Genomic DNA, 17,349 nt, shown 5'->3' with positions numbered 1-17,349 from the left:
GTAAACTACACTCATTTACTTTATTCCAACACGACAGGTTCACAAGTGGTCTCACAGGATTGCATCACAAACTCCACTACAGGAAAGAATCCACTGATTCACTTCACAGAGATCAACACAGTCAAGGAGGGGAGCTCATGCTTGTTCTTTTTGAAGTGTCTCCCATCCAAGAGTAAAATAAAACTTTTAGTTTTACTGGGAGAAAGACAGAAAAACAAAAACTAGAGATTAGAACACTTGGAACAAATAACACGGAACTTTGAGTCCCCAGCTCGCACCCTTGACAAACATGAGTCCTTCCAGTTCCCTCCACAGACCTGCCCTCTTCTCCCTAGCACCACAAAAACCTCAAAGTCATGATAAATCTAGCATATTTGCTGAAGTTATTTTAGGGAATTAAGATTCTTTATAGGAATCTGTTTAACATATAACTTCAGCACTGATCTGCTCATATAAGCACATCTGAATTTTGTGAAAATAACAGTAACTGAAAAGTCATTTCAAGACACTGCTACGAAAGATTCCTTCCTTTTTAAACATGAAAAAAAACATCTTCTCCTATGCTGATTTTTGCAACCTTACAACTAATTACCAAAGACTTATGATTAATACTTACTCTGCTTTTTTCAGGGGAAAAAGTGTTTAAGGAGTTTCATTCACCTTTTGGTTACAGAGACAGAGCTATACTGAATGAAACACTACCTGGTTGTACAAATGAAAAATTATATTACATATTGGCATTCAATTTAACTTGACTTGAATGTACTGTGAAAGACATTTTTCCTTGATTTGAAACCCCAAAGATTCTACACTAATGACTTTCCTGCACCACGTTTGGGATTTTTTAAGAGAACAACAACTTCACTTATTTCCACAATCACAGTGAATTACCAAAAATTTGCTATCCAATGTGTTTATTTATCCAATAATTCCAAGTCTCAAAAAACCTGAACTACAACTACTTTTAAGGGAAATTTTCAGCATGGTGAAGTCAAAGAATCTGGTCTTTGCTTGATATATCCATGCTTATGTAAAACTTTCAACAGAAGAGAAAAGAACACTTCCCTATTTCTCTCCCTCTTGCCAAATACTATAATTCTTGGAAAGCAAACAGAGCAACCATGTGGTGGTTAAGACCCACAAACCACATCCCAAACATCTGACACACAACAGAGCACATGAAATACACTCCTGCAGGTATCTGGGTCCACCCACCCGCTGCAGCACTGTGAGTATTGTGCACCCTTGAAAACACAAAATCTGACTTAGAGAAATCTGAGGTTTTTTACACTGAATACTGTATCCCTTAGTATAGAATATCTTAAGTTATCCCACTAGATTCAACAGAATAAAAATGCTCCAGATCATGATTGAAGTTACTACCAAGTACCAACAGATTATTTCATTACTATTGTAATTCAAATAGGTCAAGAAAAAGGAACATAATTTAAACTCCTTTCATAATTAAAGATATGAGTGGTTACATTATTCTCAAGTTACCATTAGAAAAAAAGGCACCAGAAAAGCTGCAGTACCAACAGAATAGAGGGTCACAAGAAAAGTGTTCTGCATTCAGTCCTTGCTCTATTTCCCCATCAGCAGTCTACTATCATTAGCTGTTTCATTATATCATGACATTTGATTTAATTACCATGATTAACGGAATTTTAAGGAACATGCTGATTTGCACTAGCTCTCATAAATGTTTCCCACTTTTTTTTTTCCTCCCAAGTCTTGTCTCTTAATTTAATTTTTTCCTCTTGGCTCATTTCTCTTTTTCTTTCCAATCACAACTGCCCTTTAAACACAGTAACATTTTACTATGAATTTTCATAGCAGATGAGAAACTGAGGAATCCTTAAATATTTAACTAATCCTTAAATCCTTAAATATTTAACTAATGTAAAAACTATCTGAAAATCTACGTGGTTAAAAAAAAAGCCACTGTGAAAGCTATACTTTCATTGCAATGATAATTTGGAGTCAATAAGCTTTTTTTTTAAAAAAAAAAATTACTTCACTGATACAAACTGGCCTGCACAGTTCCAAAGGAGAGTAATTTATCCAATGAAGCTCCTATTTAACAGAAACCACTCTGTTGCCATTTCAGCACTTGAATTTCACTCTTAAAAGGGAGAAAACCAATTGAAATGAAACCAACAATATTCCACAAGCAAGACTGTGGAGTAAAAATATATACCTTGTTTAGTCTACTTGTATTCGTCATTCAGTTGTACATTAATAACTTCCTCTTACAACAAGAGCACTATATACACAGACACACACACAGACAGCACTTTTGTCATACCCTCCTAGCCCATTCCAAATTACAGAAAATTTACATAGCATTTAAAGGTAAATTGGGCAGAAGAGTATACATTTTACTTTTTACTATATGACTAAGCTAGGAAAAAAACATATATACCTCTCAGTCCTTAAGGTAGTCAGAGATGAACAAAACCAAAGGAAAGATTAAACAAACAAAACACCAAAAAATCCCCGCAGTTCAGCATACTGATCAGCTGCAGAGGCTTACCAACATTCAGGCAAGAAATCATTGAAGAATACTGAAGTTTAAAACATTAGCTCAGTTTTCTGTTATTGTGAAGATTAAGAATCTTTACCCAAAAGACCATCATAACAGGGATTGATAGAGGAGTTGAATGTCACCGTATTTTGGGTTAAAAAAATACCAAAACAGGTTATCCTTCTGCCATAAAGAAATTACTAAATATGTAAAGAGTTAAAAACAACACACATCCATTCAAATCGTATTTCTTTAATGACACTTTAATGCAAATAAGTTAGGTCCATATAAACTCCATTTTGCTGTATGTACAACCTATGTCATTAGCAAGTTGATTGAGCCAACTGGTGTAAGTGTCCGCCTCATCCTCCGGAATGTACGTATCTTCAGACACTTTCTCTGTCCATCGGCTGGTTCTAGAACAGGATCGCCACATCCTTCATCCCCAGAGTAGACTGGAAGGTGAGGGGGCAGGAAACAAGAGTCAGATTTGCAGCATGTACTTGTTTTTAAATGTATATTTGTAAAACAAAAGTCTGGAGGAACAGCCCTGTAAATGTATAGAAAAAATACTACCTGCCAAAATACTGAAATACAGCCATCTTTAAAGCAAAATTTAAGCCTACACAGCATGCACAGGCACCCAGAAAAATTAGTGTCTACCAGCTCCAGTTTAAACTCAAACACAGGCTTCTGGTATCTATGTAAATACACTCTGGTACAAAATACATACTTTATGTGCAGACATACCCTCAAGAAAAAATAGTCTCAAACCATTAGTGAAGCTGAACATAGCAACACTGTCAGCAAACAAGTTAATTATTAAGACAACAGAAGATTTTACTGAAATTGTAAGATCACCGTGGCACTTTTTTTTTTCTTTTGTATTTTCTACTGTTCAAAGTAGCTCTCTTGAATCACTGAATCCTAAAGATGGGACTTCTATACATTGTACGTATGTGAAGCCAGAAGAGTTAATATATGACTTTTCAAACAATACAGTCCATCACTTATTTGTCTTAGGAACCAGGAACCTGGTTCTGCACAGTAACTCACGTTATTTCAAGAAAAATAAGAGTGGCCTTTTTGTCAAAACTTTAACTAGTTTGACCCATGGAAGCCCTCCCATAAAACTCAAGTACCACAAGTATTACTAATGTCACAAAGTTGCAGCACTAACGAACAGTCCCACAATAAAGAGGCAACATGAGAAAATACATTTTGCTTCACAACAATGACAAATATTGAAGGATATAGCCCTTTACTTTATGTAGCACTTACGCTGCATTACTGCCCTATATGCTAAGGCAGAAGGAGACTGGGTTTTGTTTTAAATTCATGCTGGAAAGATGAAATGTTATTCCTCAGTGCAGAAACTTGCATAAACTAGGTCTACAACAGATTAGCACGGCAGCTTCCACTCGAAACATATGAGAAGTCTCATATATTAAAAATCATGCAAGATTAAGAGAAAAATTCTAAAGGCCCTTCTAAGAACTTGTCTTTTGCTATCTGGATTTCTTAAAAAAACAAGCAAACAAAAAAACCGAGAACCACAACCAGCTATACTTCTACCCTAAGCAATTTAAAACATTGGATGAAAGCAACCTTCACAACTGTTGCTGTCCAGGGTGGACAAGCAGAGATTATAGCCAAAATGGTAACTACCTGCATTGGGCTTGCATTAGCTCAGTTTTTGTACATTTGGAACTGATACTTACCTCCAAATATTTGGCTCAGGCATTCCGGGATCTGCACCTCTCTTAAAACCTGAAGTGAAACATACATTACATACATACATATAAATATGTATGTGCAGACTCCTATGTAGTTAAATCACTATAAAATTATTCCAGCCCATTAAATTGCAACAAAAAGAAAACCCACTGAGTAGAGAACAGTGATTCATTATGTTGTATACTACCTTAACAAAAAGTATACATTCTTATCAGGGTTAGATAGTAGAGAAAATAAACGTAAGTGTACAGATTTGTGTGTATATATATATATATATATATCTATATATATCTATATATATAGATATATATATATATATATATATTTCTTTTTTTAACAAATGTCTTACCTGCATCTTTATATGACTTAAAATTCAGGGACAACTAGCTATGTGAGATGAAGGAAGTAACCCATCCCAAAGATCAAAACATATAAACCTATACACACACAAACATGCATATATTAAACATTATTCAGAAAGCAACCTAGCAAGGCAGTATCAACAGTGACATCTGTAACTGGTATAAGCGACCACCTGGAGTCCTAAGGGGCAATGTTCTGCAATGACGCTTGAAACAGAACTTAAAACTAGAACCATTCACCTGGTTAGGATGAGAGAAAAGCTACCTGCTACTAAAACTTACAAAGAAACAAGACATATCTCAATCTACTAACACCCAGGAAAATTAAAAGAAAGTTAATTACAAAGAGTGCATCCCCAGCTAACGCCTCAAACACTAATTCACTGAAGCAAGTGTATGCTAGAGGGGCAACTCAAGGTTCAGTATATCAAATATCCTCACCTGCTTGACAGTAAATTCAGTCTTGAAGCAGAATCATACAATTCATGCACTGTTCAACACATTCTCTCCTACACTTTCTATCTAGAACCTGATGTTATCTGAAAAACATATTCAATCCCTTGTTTATAGAAAATAAATAATTAATTACAGTTTGCCTGAAACAGAGGTCATGAAGGTTAATGGAAAAACTCCCATTAACTTCACAGGCACTGGGTTAGCTCTTTGAAGATAACCTTGTGTGATTTGAGACTATTAAACATCCTGACCCAATTTCTTTGTTTACCATACTTCCAGCAAAATTGCTTCAAAATTAATGAAGTTGCATTAGGAGTCATCCGCTGTACGTGTGAATGTTTCTGTGTTTCTGGATTCACGCCTCCACATCTGTATCAATCCCCCCCCCGTACTTTTAAATAAGCAAGCCAGGTTTCACAAAACTGTACTGATTTAATTTACCTACTTGAAAGAGGGGAAGACACTTCAAATCAAGTTTAAAAAATATGAAACAAAAAAAAAAAAAAACACGACAAATGACCTATAATTGTATTCACATACCAGGTTCCCTCATATATCCCCCAAGCATCCCATCTTGACCTAGAAAGTCTTTCACAGAAGTTAAAAGCCCAAAGTTTCTGATAATTTTCTTGCCTGTGTTTAGTTTAGCATGTACTTCATACACTCAGGGGTCAACACAAAAATTTACCTTGAATCAGTGACGACAATGATTGCGTAGCCTCTTGCCACTCCACTGCATCACACCTTCCCTCCCAAATTCAAATGTAATCCCAGTACAAAAGAGGTTCTTCTAGCTCTACAGACTTTGAGTGTATGACACCTCCAAATGTTTATGGCAAGCAAAGGTGGCACCTGCGTGTTCCCCTCCTATCTGCTTCCACTTAATGTCCTTTCATTACAGCAGAAAAGTTTATAAGGCAGCAATGTAGATGCAGAACAGCACGCTTATTTTCTGCAGGTATGTACTACTGCAACTTATTTTCTCACTGCTATTTAACAGAAGTATACTAGGCACCCTGATGTTAGTGCAACCATAAGCACAACAACATGGCTTTACTTCAGTAACTTATGTAATTTCCTCTAGTGCCTTTCAGAACAAAGACTATATTTTTTTTGTACTAGCATAGAAGTAATTCCAAAAGAAAATTTCAGCAAGAGCAGAAACATATCACAAAACACTGCTGGAATTACCACACAAAATAATCAATTTAAAATAATTTATAAACTAAAAATGGAAATGTATTTAAACTTGAAGCCTAATACAGCCGATTAGTTTTCACCATAACGTTTGAAGTTACTTCTTTTACTTGTAGTTGTTGAAGTATGTATGTAACTGTTGAAGAGACCAACTTTTTCCTGATTGTTATCTATTATGTGAACAACCAAATCCCTTCAAATTGGACACTGCATTCCCCTCAACTAATTAAAACAACCTATCAGCTTTGATGTAAACCCATCAAGGTCCCAACCCTTCTTCACATTTACATTCAAGGCAGAGACACCTGCCTATTTTAGATGTTTTTCCCAAACGGCCCAACAGAGTTGGGGCAGAAACTAAGCCAGATGACCCCCAGAGATCACCCTTCCTGGGACCCCTTGTCATGAAAGAAGCAAACAAAAGTGTCCAGCCAATTGCACATGTGGCTATCTTAAGTAGGTCAGTCTCTTCAACAAGGGCAGCTGATGGCATGGACCCCAAACTCAGCAGGAGAAACGACCATGTGGTAGCAATGCCCAGCCAGCCCCATGAAAAGAACAACTGAAACACATCCTGTCAGGCATAACATCAAGGCATCCCCTGAACACTCCCCAGCAGTTCAGAAACAGGAGCCACGCCATTTTGAGGGAGGCTATAACCTGTAACTAGCTAAAAATCCAACATCAGCCAGAGGCCAGCAACCTCCTTAGCGCCACAAAGCAGAGCTCCCAGCTGCAGCCAGCCTTCTCCTCAAACCCTGACTCCCTGCTGCAAGAAGCACTCAGGCTAGCCTGCTAAAGCAGTCAGTCACTGATGGAGGATTACAGCTCCGTTTGCTATTAAGCTGCTCCACTGCATGCTCAGCCTGCTCCCCAGAGAGGCCTCCTCTCACTGGGCACGCAGGCCCAACCCACACTTCAAGCGCGGGAACAGCCTCCAGGACGGGAAAGGGGCAGAAAAACTTTAAAAGAAAAAGGAAATATAACCACCCAGCAGTGCTGCCAAGTGCAAGCCCCCACCCGTGCTCCGTGGGGCCCACAGGCCACCACACCGGGGCCCAGGGGCCTCTTGGTCACCGCCGGCCCCTCAGCGCTCCCGGGCCTCGGCCGATGGCGCATGCGCGGTGCGGGCCGCCGAGTCCGGGTCGCGGCGAAGGACATGTGCCGTTCCTTCTGTCCCCCCGCGCCGCAGGGAGCTCACGCGCTGCCAGTAACGGCCCGGGCGGGATGGAGGACGGCGCGCGCTCCTCCGGTTGCAGGTTCCCCAACGGTCGCCCCGCGCGCCCGGGCCGTCGGAGCGCCGTGCGGCCAGTCCCCCGCCCGGCACTGACCTAGGTAGAGCACGACAGGGATGAAGCCCCAGCGGATGGCGAACTGGCCGCCCCTGAAGAGCTGCTGTAGCCGCTGCTTGGCCTCCTTGCTGAGCTTCGGCATTTCGGCGGTGGGGAAGAGAAGAGGAGGAGCCCAGTAGCCCTCGTAACGCTGCGCCAGCGGCAGTGGGCGGGACTCCATGGCGGCGGCGCCGCCGCCGGGTTGCGGGGAGGAAACACCCCCTCAGCAGAGACAGCGGCTGCGGGCGGTCCTTCCGGGAGGAGGGCAGGAAAATGGCGGCCGCGGGGCGGCTTCCGCTCGTCACCGCCCGGCGGGCGCGTGCAGCGCGGAGGTGGTGGCTGCTCCGGCACGCGGCTTCCAACGGGCTGCCCCGGGCCGTCACGTGAGCCCCGCGAGCCGGAACCGGGGCGTTTGTCCCAGGGGAACGAGGTTACAAAAGCCGTGGGATCTCTTCATCCGCCTGTAGGTCACGCATTTATGTGTTTGTGTTTCTTTCCTGGAGCTCTCGAGGTATGCGTGCACTTGGCACGCCGCCTCTGGAGGCTGGGAAGTGCCTTTTGGCAACTGAAAACTAGAGATAAAGAGCGATTAAAAAAATGTTTCTGGGTGAAATTGGAAATGCCTGACAGCCAAGAGGGCCAACCGTGTCCTGGGTGCATCCGGCGCAGCATTGCCAGCCGGGTGAGGAAGGTGATTGTCCAGCTCTGCTCTGTCTGGTGCGGCCTCACCTGGAGCACTGTGTGCAGTTCTGGGCAACCCAGGATAAAGAGGATCTAAAGCTACTGGAGAGTGTCTAGAGGGCGGCCATGAAGTTGGTGAAGGGTTTGGAGAGAAAGCTGTATGAGGAGCAGCTAAAGTCACTTGGTTTGTTCAGCCTGGAGGAGACTGAGAGGAGACCTCATCACAGCTACAGCTTCCTCACAAGGTGAAGGGCAGGTGCTGATCTCTTCTCTGATGACCAATGACAGAACCTGAGGGAATGACAGGAAAATGTGCCAGGTGAGGTTTAGGTTGGACATTAGGAAAAGGTTCTTCACCCAGAGGGTGATGGAGCACTGGAACAGGCTCCCCAGGTGGGTGTCATGGCCCCAAGCCTGACAGTGTTCAAGAAGAGACTGGACAACACCCTCAGACACATGGTGTGAACTGTGGGGTTGTCATATGCAGGGACGGGAGTTGGACTCGATGATCCTTGTGGGTCCCTTCCAACTCAGGATATTCTATGATTCTATGGTCCTTGAAACCAGACCATGTGATGTCTTCAGTCTGTGGAAATGTGGAGTTCTGGGAGTGAAAGCTTGGCTGGGACTATGGAGAGAGGCATTCTGGTTTTCGACCTAATATCTAAAATATGCCAATACAGAGCTTAGGGCTTGTTGTCATTACGAACTCTGAGCCAGATGGGTACTGAGGCATTCTTTCCTACCTTCTATGTGAGTAGTATTTGGAAGAACCCCTTGCAGTGCCCTAACCACCAAACTATTGTCTTATACCACTGCTTAGTTGTCATCTTACTGCATGATTTCTGCCACATTGACTAAGACAGTCATGTCATATCTACTATGTTCTCGTTCTTTCTGAGGTAGCCTGCTGCCTTTCGCTGTAATGCCAGATCCAGGTCTTGAGGTTCCTAGTACCCTGTTTCCCTGAAAATAAGACAGGGTCTTAAATTAATTTTTGCTCCAAAACTTATTACTTTTTTTACACATATAGCTGCCTGGACACTATTTAAATTGACTTTTTTATGAAGTGTAACTAGGGCTTATTTTTGGAGTAAGGGCTTATATTTTGAGCATCCTCAAAAATCCCGAAAAATCATGCTAGGGCTTATTTTCCAGGTAGGGCTTATTTCTGGGGAAACAGAGTACTACTAATGTATCTGCAGTATTATTTAATGTTGGCAATCTACATCATGTCTGCTGACTATATCAAACTCCTGTCATAGTTTAGAGTTAATTTAACTGCATATGGAACTCTGGAAAAACTTCTTAGGAATCATTTCTTGTGACAGTGCAGAAATCTAAACAGTTTTGTTCATAATCATGATTTACTGACCAGACACAGTTAAAGTTCTGTATGTTATTTATTGGTTTGCCTAAGGCAGTTACTTGCAACTCTGTAACTGTATTGTTACATTAGGAATAACAAAAGGTCAGTGCTTTTAGGTTAAAAGAAAATCCAGGACTATAATAAATATCAGTTGTACAGATATCTCATTTCCTCTTCCAATGGGTGGATGCCTGATCCTGCTGATCAATATATGAGTTTATAACTTGCTCCTTGCTTGCCAGGTATAGACCGGTAGCAAGCTTCAAGCCTCCTGAGGGATTGTGGCAGGCCACAGCTTGCTTGTGCTGCAGTCTACCAATGATTAAAATGTGGGGGATAAGAGAGTATTTTGGTGATGTAGTGGCACGAATGTGCTGTCATGCTACAGAATGCGGAAACTGCCTTTCCTTATGTAAACCATGTGCTTTCATATGCATTAAATGTGTTGATGTGATACAGTATTTCTAGTCGTGAGACTGACACATCTAATGGTATCTAACAAGTAAAGCTGAGGTTTAGAGTATGTGAGTGGCTGCTTTATAAATTGAATAGCTTATCCCTAAAGAAAGGTTTGACACCAGTGCTGTAGTTCACCAGCAGATGAACATTAGTATGAAGCTTGGACTGTGAGTCTACACATTTGCCAAGAGAATATGCCTTCATGACAAACAGCACATGACATGATCATATGTCATGTTTTCTGGATACATTCTCAGCCATTAGGGGTGACAAAGCATGCTCCAAATAATGAAAGACAATAATGGAAGCACTTGTGCAAATTGTCTTTGTAAGAGTTAGTTTTGCTTGATGAAGTTTTCGAATAATCAATTTTGGCTTACTACAATCTTTATGCAGCAGTATTTCTGGTCCTGAAATTGAGTACCATATAACTATTATTGAATTATTTTATGGATAGTATTTTATTTGAGCTGGGAATTCTAGCTTGAAATTGAGGTAACAAGTCTTTCTATCCTTAGGTTTGCATTAGCTTTCCATTTTTGGGTATGTCACTGTTGTCAAATTTTTCAAATTAGTACTCATGAGTAGAACTGTACAGACATTCAAAATGACAGATTTACTATTCTTCTGAACAAGTGTAACGCAAGAGGCACATTCATTTGTCAGTAATGACTTGTCTTACTCAAAAGAGAAAAATCTCAAACCAATGAACCTTCTTTTCTGATCCTTGCAAAGGAATAGAAGTGGTTGCTGCAGGAAACTGTTTTTCAGCAGTTTGCATTAACTCGATTTTTGTTTGTAGATGAGACAGAATCAGATGTATTTCCACGATGTAGTTACAGTTACAGCTTGTTCTTTCTAAACATGCAAAACCAACTGTTCATTACAGCACACAGCTTGTTAATGATCTCTTGAAGAAATTACAATAAAATGTGACCCACTGTATTGGAATTAAATTCAAAAGGTATTTTCCTTAAATCGCTTTCAGATTTAATGTAAGTGGAATTCAGAAAGTCAGCTGATTGAAATAGTTAAGCAGTTCTGTCTCCTTTGAGTATAAATTAGTTTAACGGTGTCAATTGTGGTACAGTATACTCTTATTGTGGATGTTCTTGAGAAAGGGTGTTCACAAAAGTGCACTAACTGCTTCTCTTCTTTCCTTCACACATGAAGTGTAGGAATAATTTTCAAAGCACAGAAACTTGCCTTGAGAGCTCTCATTTTCCATGTCTGCTAATTCTAATATTTGACTAAAAGCTTGTAGGTTATTTCCTTTATTTAACTTCAGAAGCCAGGAAATGAATAGCAAGAAAGTTAGTACTTCTGTGCATGGTTCTCTTGCAAACAAAATCAGTGCTGTGGCCTAGAAGGGCACAACCATGTGTTTTGTATGCAAATAAAACAAAGTTGATTCTGTATAGCTAAAGGCCTATATTTATATAGTACTACAGACTGAAGCTGGGAAAGGATATATGTAAAATAAGAAAAGTAACTGGAGAACAGCACTTCTTCCATTGGAACACACATCTATAGACTCATACTGTCCAAAGTATCATATTTGCAGTAAAAAAAAGGAAAAAAAAAATACCCAAATGACACCAAAAAAACCCAGAGCATGCCAGCAGTAAGGGTTTGTACTGACTCTAAAAGTTTTCTGTGCCTTTATTTGGCTCCTGTTGCACCAAGGATGTCAGGTGGCCTAAGGGTGCAACACTCCTTTGGTAACCTGGTGACTCAACCCAAGGGCAAAAGAGCATCAGTCATCTTCCCTGCAAGTTCCTGCTCATGGGACAGCTCTATTCAAATAATTGAAATACTGAAAACTGGTTCCTAAAAACAAAGGTGCCTATGACTGGGCATGAAAGTGAGCTGTTTTGAAGGGAGAAGGACTAATACCTGAAGAAACGGGCACCGTAAGAAATTGATGGAGGCAGCTTTGCCTGGAGAAAACAGGATGATGCGGGCATGCTGGGGGTACTAGTTCGTGTTTGTAATTTACTGTGGTAACACTTGCATGAAAAATATCTATTTTACTTTATTTTATTTTTTTTCTTATGACTGATGATGAAGACAAAAGCACTGGGAATGGTATATCCATTAAATAAGAAAATCAAGAACCCCAGTTGCTGGCATGACAAAAGAAAATTAGTAATACTGTAGGCGTTGGAAGTTTTTTGTTACAAAAAACCTCTTTGAATTTCTTTTGTCTTGTAGTTCATGTGATCAACAGCAAAATAAACTGAAATAAAATTGCAGATACGAATACATACTGTTTTATTAACTTGATTAGCAGTAATTCTGGAAGTGCTGTGTTTTCATAGCAAATAAATACCACTAAGACTCATCGTAAACCAGTCAAATGTTTCTGGGTGAGGGAGAGAACAGATTTTTACAGACAAGACTGAATCACTTAAGCACCAGTTTCTGGTTCAGCAAAATAATGTCACTCAGTTTGATAGCTTTAGCTTGTCTTTGCTGTTGAGTGCGAAGGCTACATTTCAGGTCAAAGAATTCCAAATCTCTGGAGCTTTATCTCAACACACTGCAACCTAAAGCCATGCAACAGTGCATGCAACTCCGAAGGCTGAAGGAGACAAAGTGACATATTAAAGTCTAGTGATAAATCACTGTAAACTCTACATGGGAAATCCATGCAGATGTCTGTTATGCATTTACCACTCTCATCTTTGAGATTTCTCCTTCAATTTACTCTCAAGAAACTGCACTAAATTAATCTGCTTGGGAACAAAGTTCAAGTTTGACTTTGTTGACAAGGAACATGTATTTTGAAGATAATACGGTAGATATTTCATACTTGAAGATCAGTACGAACAATACAAGAACATAAGCAAGAGATATTGAACACATTTCCATTGCATGCTGAATCTTTATGATAACAATTTAAAAAAATGGTAATGTACTAGATATTCTATTTAACTTTATTATGATGTTTAAATTTTCTCTTTTAATTATACCCTAGTAAAGATAGTCCTTTTCTTCCATTCCATTTTAGTATTCCCATTCATATAGTCTAATAAATCCCAGCTACTCTGCAGTACTACTGGTCTGGGAAATGTTCCTCGTAGCTTTGTAGAGACAACATTTCACAAAGAAAAATGAAAAGCACTACAGTCAAAATAAAAAAGACTGAGACTGTCTGATTATGTCATTTGGAAAATGTCAGAATCCTAAAATTTCTCTTTCTTGACTGTTGTTAAGACCTAGATTACTTTTGGGTGAATATGTTTGGATTTTTGCCTGCAGCATATTTTCAGAACAAACTTGGAATACAGAGCAGTAATGCATATAAAAAAATCTGTCCAGATTAGAATCTCTTTCATATGAATTTCTGTGTGATACTCATTGACTCTACTCTGGTCACTGAACTGATATACGATATTTCCAATAAAAGTGGCATTGTCAGATGGCTATCTAGAAAATTAGTAGAATGATCAGAGTGGTAGAAACAAAAAGCAAAGTGTGGCAGTTTTGTATATTCATTACAATAACTGTACAATTCATTTCTTTAAAAATAAAATTGAGTGGTAATATGGAATTGAGTGCAAACACAGTAATAATGTCATTATTTTTCATTACAACTCCTGAGGCTTGCGAAGGAGAAACAGCAGTCTGAGGTGAGACAGTGTTCAACAGAACCTCACCGAATGTTTTGAGACATCTTTGCGAAGATCTGCTGTTGTGCTTCAAAATTGAATATAAGCTGCTGCACAGTGTTACTGTTGTTCAAAACTTGACTTTGCCATTCTCCTCATCCTCATTTAATAATGAAAGTGAAATGTTACATTTAAAGATAGTGCTATCTTTGACTGTAGATAGTTCCTCTAAAAACACAACAGTTCTTAAATGCAGGTTTTCGTGATAGCAGTACTTGGCTGAGGATGAAGACAATAATCTAATTCCTTGCATATTTTCAGTGATACGCAAATATCTGATGAATTAAAGGAATTGTGAGGCCAAAACTAATATCCATATTTACTCATTCTTTGTTTTTAAATTAAGCTTTTTTTTAGCATCTGAGCAGTGAAGGTTTCAATAGGTCTAGGAGGATTTTCCTCTAAAGATGTTGAATGGAAACCATTTATTTGTCAACAGGTCTCAAATAGATTTTTGTTACTGAAGAATGTCATAACAGCACACAGCAAAATTTTTAAAGGACTTAAATACGCTTGTTTTAGGCAAATTTTTACTGTGAGAAGAAAAAAAGGCAAAAAGAAGGACCTTTGAGTTGAAATATGCCAGGTGGGTGTTGAACAGGTCTCTGCAGGTTTTCTGCTAGAATGTGAGTTTGTTCTGGTTTTCATCTTGCCACTGTTAAAAAAAAATATTATTTCAGTTACTGTGTATATCCTTAAGTATCCTTTTCCTTTGCTGCATCCAAAACAGGAAAAAAAAGTTATATTTTCCAGCTCCTGAGTAATATTACCTAGTCAACAAAGGACATGTGTCATGTGAATGTATAAACTGAATCTTCCTCAGTGTATCTAAAGGTTGAACAAATTAGTTAGATAAACTGAATTTAGGTATATATTTATCTTGATTGTTCGCTTTGGGTGAATTCACTTCAGCAACCTAAGGACAACCCTTTTGTCATATTCCTAATTCAGCATGGCCTAACCATGACCAAAACGTGAGGAGCAGCTCACACCTTCTCTTGCCGAGCTCCTTCAGAATGTGGTGCATGAGCTTCCTACTGAAGGTCATGCACTGCAAAGAACTGCCTGTCAGAGCTTAAAGTCAAACCAGTATTGACAAATGTATCAATATTTGTTTGTCTTCATTTTTCATATTTCAGTAGTTCAGTTTTCACTGAAAATTCTTTGAGATCTTCAGCACATTCAAGATTAGAATCAGTAATTTAGTCTTACAATAAGGAGTAATTAAGGCCTCTCTAGATACCAGAAGGTGATCAAGAAAAGCCCTTTTCTTCCTTTGCAAGTCTTATGTAGTGCTAGCAGGATTAAATGAAGCACAGCTCATGGTTAGTGAAGTTTTTGCTGTTCACTTAAAATAAAACTTAGATCTCTTAAAAATGCCATTCATATGTAATTTCTGTCTAAACTTTGGCTATTTTAGCACAATCATATGCCATATTTAGCTCAGACAAATGTTTTTAGATTTTGTTAATTTTAAACTATTGCCAAGTAGGTATACGAAGGTATCTTCTCTAGATATTGACAGCCTAATTCACGTATCTGATACTGGGTTTTTGATGCACAATTTAATATGGTGATTTGTAACAGTACAAACTGGAATGATCAATTATATTTCAGTAGGTTTTTGCATTGCTTCCTACCTAAAAAACATCAACCAACACAAAAACAAACAAACAAACCAAAACAAAACCAACCGAACAACAACAAACGAACACAACAGTAAGGACAGATTAGATGTGTGTCTTTCACTGCTTCCTGTAAAATTTTATATGAACTCCTGAAAGTTTTATTTTGAGTGACAGCAATTTCAGTAAGAATTTTAGTAGATGTAGAGGACATTAAAGGAATTTCTGAAAGTTCCTATGAATCTGACCCTGATTTTCAACCATTTGAAAGGTCCAAGTGACATGACATTTCTGTAATACTTTTCCTCTTTCCTTTTTTGTTTTTTTCCAAGTGTACACATCTGAAGAAATCACATTTTACTCCTTTATTTTAGGTTTAAGTAGCAGTCACAAGAGAATAGACGCTATTAAGTGTAACAAAGCATGAAGATGACAAGATAAATGAAGCAGAGGCTTTTCAGCTTGATCACATCCTGCAATGCATAATGGTACAGATTTTGTATTCCAGACACAAATGTCATCTTGGGATTGAAATCTTACTAGATGAATCTATGTGAGCAAGTGTAACTACAATAGCTTTATTTTTTTTCCTCCCAGATGCCTTCCTGCTTTAAATATAGAAAGGAAAATGAGTGCTCCTGAGCTAAGAGATGAATTAATTACCTGTGGGATTTGTGATGGAAAGTTCTGTCTGAAATAAACACAGTAATACAAGTTGTTCTTTCCTTTCACATGTTAGGAGGAAAGACTACTTCTAGTGACAGAGGACTAGACTAGACTGATACCATTCTCTTTTAGGACATTAGTACTTGATTAGTACATATGGTACCATGTATTAGAGTTGTTAATTGCATCATAGCAAAATGTTTTTCTGTAGTTTTTCTATTACACGTCTTTAAAACCCTGTGCAGAATGTTGGTTCCCATGTTGTATATTAGTTCCAGCAACTCTGATATGAATGATATGCTGGTGGGCTTTGGAAATCCTGAAGAATAAGAATCTGTCAGGGAGCCTAGATGGGACATCAATAAGAAATTTACAAATTATTTAATCACTATTAAAAAAATAAAAGGAAATTATGACTAAGGGTTTCAACTGATAAATTGTATCAGCTTCTATTAATTTAGTTCTTCCACTTCATTACGAAAAGACATTATTGATCCAGAATTTATTAGCAGTGTTTCCTTAAAGCCAGTGGAGGGCAGACTTGAACCTCAAACTATTTTTGCTACTTCAGTTGAACGTAAAATACCGAATAGTCCCTTGAGCTCAAAGCTGATGACAATCTCATCACTTCTCTACTATTCTAATTACACTTGTGCTGGATAAAAGCTTCTCTACAATTGCTGTTTGACAAAATGAGCATTTTACTATGTCGCAGTAAGAATAGTGCATGTTTAAATAAACATGCTAATGTGAAAGTGGATAAGTCAGTGTATTAGCAACTGTGTATTATTCACAGGGGACAATCCACACTGCTTAATAATTAACCATGTGTATCATAAAATGGTTTTTAAAAGCTAGTAAATATCATTACCCCCACTTTACAGAGGAAGAAACTGAGGAGTAGAGTGGTAACCTTGCAAGTTATCCATCTGGGTAACCTACAGAAGCAAGAACAAAATCCAGATTTCTGAGATTTAGTCCAGTGCTCAAACGTATCTTTTGTACAAATAAACCGTGACATATCTAATTCTTTCAAACATCATGGAAATGATTGTTAGCAGCCCAAAATGCTGGAGCTGAGGAGCTTACACTAACGAAATAGGCAGCTAAACTGACAGGAAGGTTTTTGCTCTTCAGAAGAATATTCTCAAGTAGATGCGTGACAATGAGATCAGATGGCCAAAGATCTGCATTAAAAATAGGGATTTATTATTAAAACAAGTACACTGTATTTTTTTATATATTTGTCATTCTTTAAGTTAGGT

General features: G+C 38.7%; 1 protein-coding gene across 1 annotated transcript; it reads right to left on the bottom strand.

The window, feature by feature from the left end:
* Nucleotides 1-2,763: 2,763 nt before the first annotated feature.
* On the bottom strand, nucleotides 2,764-7,887 carry TOMM7 (translocase of outer mitochondrial membrane 7). Its single transcript, XM_065832492.2, has 3 exons — nucleotides 7,611-7,887; nucleotides 4,249-4,297; nucleotides 2,764-2,982 (listed from the first exon to the last, which is right to left on the bottom strand). The coding sequence occupies exons 1-3, from the start codon at nucleotides 7,789-7,791 to the stop codon at nucleotides 2,967-2,969; spliced, it is 246 nt and encodes an 81-aa protein (XP_065688564.1). The 5' UTR covers nucleotides 7,792-7,887; the 3' UTR covers nucleotides 2,764-2,966.
* Between the last annotated feature and the right edge of the window lie 9,462 nt (nucleotides 7,888-17,349).

The sequence above is a fragment of the Patagioenas fasciata genome, chromosome 2 (assembly GCF_037038585.1).
Source record: "Patagioenas fasciata isolate bPatFas1 chromosome 2, bPatFas1.hap1, whole genome shotgun sequence".
Classification (NCBI taxonomy): domain Eukaryota; kingdom Metazoa; phylum Chordata; class Aves; order Columbiformes; family Columbidae; genus Patagioenas; species Patagioenas fasciata.
The sequence above is the reverse complement of the archived record's forward strand: the minus strand, read 5'-3'. Positions and strand labels throughout refer to the sequence as shown.

Excerpts from the sequence above, each read along its gene's own strand:
- TOMM7 (XM_065832492.2), bottom strand. The coding sequence starts at position 7,791 with ATGGAGTCCCGCCCACTGCCGCTGGCGCAGCGTTACGAGGGCTACTGG. Across the intron at positions 4,298-7,610 it reads CCCTGTCGTGCTCTACCTAG|GTTTTAAGAGAGGTGCAGAT; the intron begins GTCAGTGCCGGG and ends GTTTCACTTCAG.